This window comes from Lissotriton vulgaris, chromosome 7 (genome assembly GCF_964263255.1).
Source record: "Lissotriton vulgaris chromosome 7, aLisVul1.2, whole genome shotgun sequence".
In the NCBI taxonomy this organism is placed as follows: domain Eukaryota; kingdom Metazoa; phylum Chordata; class Amphibia; order Caudata; family Salamandridae; genus Lissotriton; species Lissotriton vulgaris.
The window spans coordinates 86,823,983-86,828,774 of NC_141695.1; the positions used below are offsets into that span (position 1 = coordinate 86,823,983).

General features: G+C 46.1%; 1 protein-coding gene across 1 annotated transcript; it reads right to left on the minus strand.

The window, feature by feature from the left end:
- Nucleotides 1-976: 976 nt before the first annotated feature.
- On the minus strand, nucleotides 977-2,721 carry LOC147700853 (uncharacterized). Its single transcript, XM_086928514.1, has one exon. It carries the CDS (start codon nucleotides 2,711-2,713, stop codon nucleotides 1,001-1,003), a length of 1,713 nt encoding a protein of 570 aa, XP_086784640.1. The 5' UTR covers nucleotides 2,714-2,721; the 3' UTR covers nucleotides 977-1,000.
- Between the last annotated feature and the right edge of the window lie 2,071 nt (nucleotides 2,722-4,792).

Here is a 4,792-nt window from a genome sequence, read left to right on the forward strand (position 1 = left end):
TCCCCTCTATGAAGTAGACGTACGTGACCTTATGGGGATAAATCCAAACTGACAAGTTGGCGAGATATGTTAAAAGGGAGGACTGTGGAAATTTAATTTGTGAACTAAACATTATCTGCGCCAGCTTGTCACCCATGTACAACGTGCACGATCGCCATTTTAGGCATCATGGTCTCCCTGCCCACGATCGATCGCCAGCACGTCCCCTCTGACCCAGCAAGCATCCTCCGCGCACCCTGGCTCCCCCTCCCTCCTCCTTCTGAGCACGACCCTTCTGCATGACCCTGTCCTTGAGAGTCACGCCAGCGCCTGACCAGCACCTCCTCCCCTCCCATGAATGCCCCTCTGTTGCTAAACCTCCCTCCTGCACTGGATTGTCCACACAGCATGAATACCTCTCCATTGATGGCCCCTCACCCCGTGTCCGACTGTCCACACAGGTCCGAGGCCATTGCCTAAGCCGGAAGATATCATTTACTGCTCTTTATTGTATGAGGTCGCTCTCCTTCAAAGGTCCCTCTATTTGATCCAGGCCTCCCCACCCCCTGTGACATGATCAGGCGCACACATCCTAAGACTCGACAACACACTCAGCTGCGAGATGACTCTCTCTCTTATCAGCAGGTTGAGGACCTCTATTGTGAATGTATATGGGGGTGGGATTAACACGAGGGTTACGGGGATGTCTTTCCCATGCTCTACAAAGTTGTGATTGTATTAAAGGAAGGTCACATGCCATAAACCAGTGTATAAGAGGCCAGGCCTCCGAGTGGCTGTTAGAGCACCTCGACATGATACCTTGTTGTCTGATCTGATGTGTTCTGCTCCGTCGGAATAAACTTCTGTTTCCTGCCTTCTGGTCTCCGGCGCCTGCCTCATTGCTTGGTAAACTTGACTGGTACAAGGGCGGTTAGCGCCGGGCAAATCTTGAGAAAGGTCCTAGCCCTACCTTTTTCCACATCGGCCCTTTGGACGCAAAGTCCAACATTTTGTAGCGGTCTTACGGTACATGCTCATAGGTATGGCGGGTGTTACTATAGTGGGCCTCACTGCGCTCATTGACGTAATCAACCAAATTATCGTCAGGAGGGTTATTATCCGAGATATCAATATCCATCATTTGCTGGGTTACAACATCCCTCATTATAAGAGCATTAGTCACAGTTATTGGGGGCATTGGGGGTGGTTTTAACAATCGCCCCATACACTGGCAGCACATGGGCAGACAATTGATTAGAACACAGCACCCAATTACCACAAGGAAGATAGCTACTAGAAACATCCCTATCTTCCAGCCCCAGGCAGACAAGGCATTCCAAAAGGAACCTACAGGATCCCAGGGGCCAACATCGCTATGGGCCTGGGCACCTATATCATATAGTCTTTTGACAGCCTGCCTAACCGATGTTGATGAGTCAGGAATATACGTGCAGCAAGAGGACCCGATCACTCTACAGACTCCACCCCGTTCTGCTAACATCATGTCTAGCACAATCCTGTTTTGAAGAGAAACTAATCTGAGAGCCTTAAGCTCAACTGTGATGTTCTCAATTATGCCTGCTGTCTCTTCTATAGTAGCTTCTAATAGACGGGACAACCTGCGTATATTTCTGGAATTTATGGCAGGGCCATACCAAGGAACAAAGGCCTTTAGTACATCACCAGCTATCTCAGCCGCTGTATCTCCTTGATCAACACTCCTCCTACCCCTCAGAGTTCTGGATGCTCTATTCACTTCTGCAGTACTTTTTACAGACGTTCTGGATGCTCTATTCACTTCTGCAGTACTTTTTACAGACATTGCTGGTGTTACAAGACCTAGGTGACAACAGCCACCCCAATTCACTGGTAGCCATATATAGGCCCTGGAACCACAAATGAAATAAACTGAGTCACCGATATAGAGTGGAACAGTTATTTCCTGGGAAGACACTTCAAATGTCATATTGCAATTGGTACTATTCCCCATGTTGGCGGTACCGTTGCTCCTAATACATATACTCCCAAGCACACTACGCTGTCTCATTTTCAAAAAGGGTATCTCTCTGGTGTCCCTATGGAGCGGAGGTGTGCTATCATTTCTTACCAGAAACAGTGGGGTGAATATGTTAGAAAATGGGAACGTTGCATTTTGTAAAATAACTTCAGAGCAATTCCCTGACTGGAGAATGTCTTTGTCATAATGGGTGTACAAGGAGGCAGTTGGTGTTCTAGTGGTAGAACGGGAAGTTACTAAGTTGCTGAAGACCCTTATTAGCTCAACTTTCAGTATTGCAATGTGTAATGCATAACAGGATGCTTCAAATGGCAGGGGTACTTGGAGAAGGGGTATACCTTCGTCTACATAGGCTGGGAATTGCATACAGATCCAACAATTATTTTTATCAATTACTTGATGGGTCTGATGAAGTAAGGTAAGGAAAGAATTATGACGCATCTCCTCTCTGTGATCCATATCCTCTGGTGGTACTGTAACTGAGGGGACAAAGTCAGAGGGAAGCTCTGATGGGAGCGGGGCTGTTTTTGCAATAGGATGGTAGAGCTCTAGGAGATACAATAAACCGATGACCAAAGACATTATGCAAAATAACATACAAAATATGCATAGTTTGGAGTACCATCGCCCCTTTTTGTTCAAATTAAGAGTGGAATATGTATCCTCCATCTCTAGTAAAGGAAGATGTCTTGTTGTCCTTCCAAACAAATATACCATTCGAAATACTTCAGATTTTGATATATACAATCTCACAAGTGCGGCAGTTCAACAGTGTTCGTTATAGGCCTCACTGTTACAGACCTTGCAATTGGCAAATTTGACCTCACACCCTCTCCTCCTATGGGTCGCTGGGCTTCGGAGGTATTTCTTTATTCTCTTTTCAGCTCAGAGTCGGCAGTGTCCTTATTTTACTAACCTCACTGCACAAGTTAGTCCTTTAAAGTTGGCACTATTCAGTGCGTGGCAGTTGGTGCTTGCTCCGTCCTAAGCACTCTTCATCTTCCTTGGGCGTAGATTGTATCCTGATGCAGCTTGTTGATCATCAATGCGTGCAGGAATGCAGTCACCAGTCCTTCGGTCAGAACGGTCCTCTTCCGGGGGCAGTGCTGGCCAGAACGGTGGTGCTCTCTTCACATTTGATAGATGAATACAATTTTTGTGTCCGTCACATCGAACCGCCGTCTGTGTGACTAACAGAACTTGTGCTGGCCCTTTCCACCTGGGCTGCAGACTGTTCTTCCTTACAAAGTTTTTGGTCAGGACCCAGTCCCCGGGTCTGATGTTGTGTACTTCTCCTTCCAGAGGCGGGGACCATGTGTCTCTGACCTGTTGGCGAATGGTAGACAGGGCAGAAGTTAGTTCTTTACAATAATCCAACAAAGCAGAATGCGTCAATTCTTGCAACTTTGGTGGAGAGGCAAACCCATATACATTTGCTGGTTTCCCCATAACAAGCTCATATGGGGAGAGTCTGTTTTTGGATGTAACAGTTGTCCTCATAGAGAACAAGGCTAAGGGCAAAGCATCTACCCAACTGAGAGTGCTTGATGCACATATTTTTTGCAATTTATTTTTCAATGTAGCGTTACAGCGTTCCACAAGCCCTGCTGCTTTTGGGTGATAAACTGAATGAAAACTTTGCTTTATCCCCAACCCTTGGCAGACTAAGTCCATTATTTTATTCGTAAAATGTACCCCGTTGTCACTCCAGAGACTTCTGGCCAAGCCATAGCGGGTGAAGTATTCTCTCAACAACATTTTAGCTGTGCTCAATGCGGTGTTGTCTTTTAAAGCGAATGCCTCCACCCAGTTACTGAAACTACATATAACGACCAAAACATATCTTTTGCCATTGGCAGGGGGCATTTCTATGTAATCCATCTGTAGGCATTCAAAGGGGTATTCTGGCAATCTGAAATGACCAGGTGGTACTTGTATTCCCTTTCCCACATCGTGGAGAGCACAGGTCATACAGTTCTTGGATAATTTTACAGCTGTCTTCTTAATGTTTTTGTTGACCCATATCTTTTCAATGGTATTTGTCATTCCATCAGCCCCCAAGTGTGCGGGACCGTGAACCATGTGAAGCATGGGTAGGAGAAAACTGTCGGGCAGGACCCACTTTTTCAAGTGTCCCAGTGTGTGCATCCAAGCCCCAAAGTGCGTGTCAAAGTAATATCCTTCCTTAACCCACTGCTTCCTCTCCTCTTCACTTGCAAATTCTTGAATGTCCTTTATCTCTTTGTAGGGATCAATGTTTGTCTCTTCCTCATCAGTCTTTGACACTACATATGTTAAAGTGTACTCATTCAACGCAGTGTGTTTTGCGGTTTCATCGGCAAAGGCGTTTCCCTGACCTACATGGTCTGTGATTTTCTTGTGTGCGCTACACTTCATGATGGCCAACTTAGTTGGTAATGCAAGGGCATTTAGTAGTCTTGTGATCAAGGTGCCGTGCTGTATTTTCGCACCTCCAGATGTGATGTACCCCCTTTCGGCCCATAATCGGCCGAAGTTATGTGCCACCCCCCATGCATACTGACTATCGGTGTAAATGTTTACAGCTAAGTTTTCTGAAAGCTCACATGCTCTAGTTAGGGCAATCAACTCGGCTGCCTGAGCAGACATCTGTTCTATTTTACATGTTTCTACAACTGTTTTATTGGTTGTGATTGCATAGGCTGCAGAGGTAGTTCCATCCGGTCTCTTTAGACAAGAGCCATCCACAAATAGTGTTCCATCGACCTCTTGCATAGGTGTGTCCGCCAGATCAACTCGACCTTTCGTTTCAGTTTC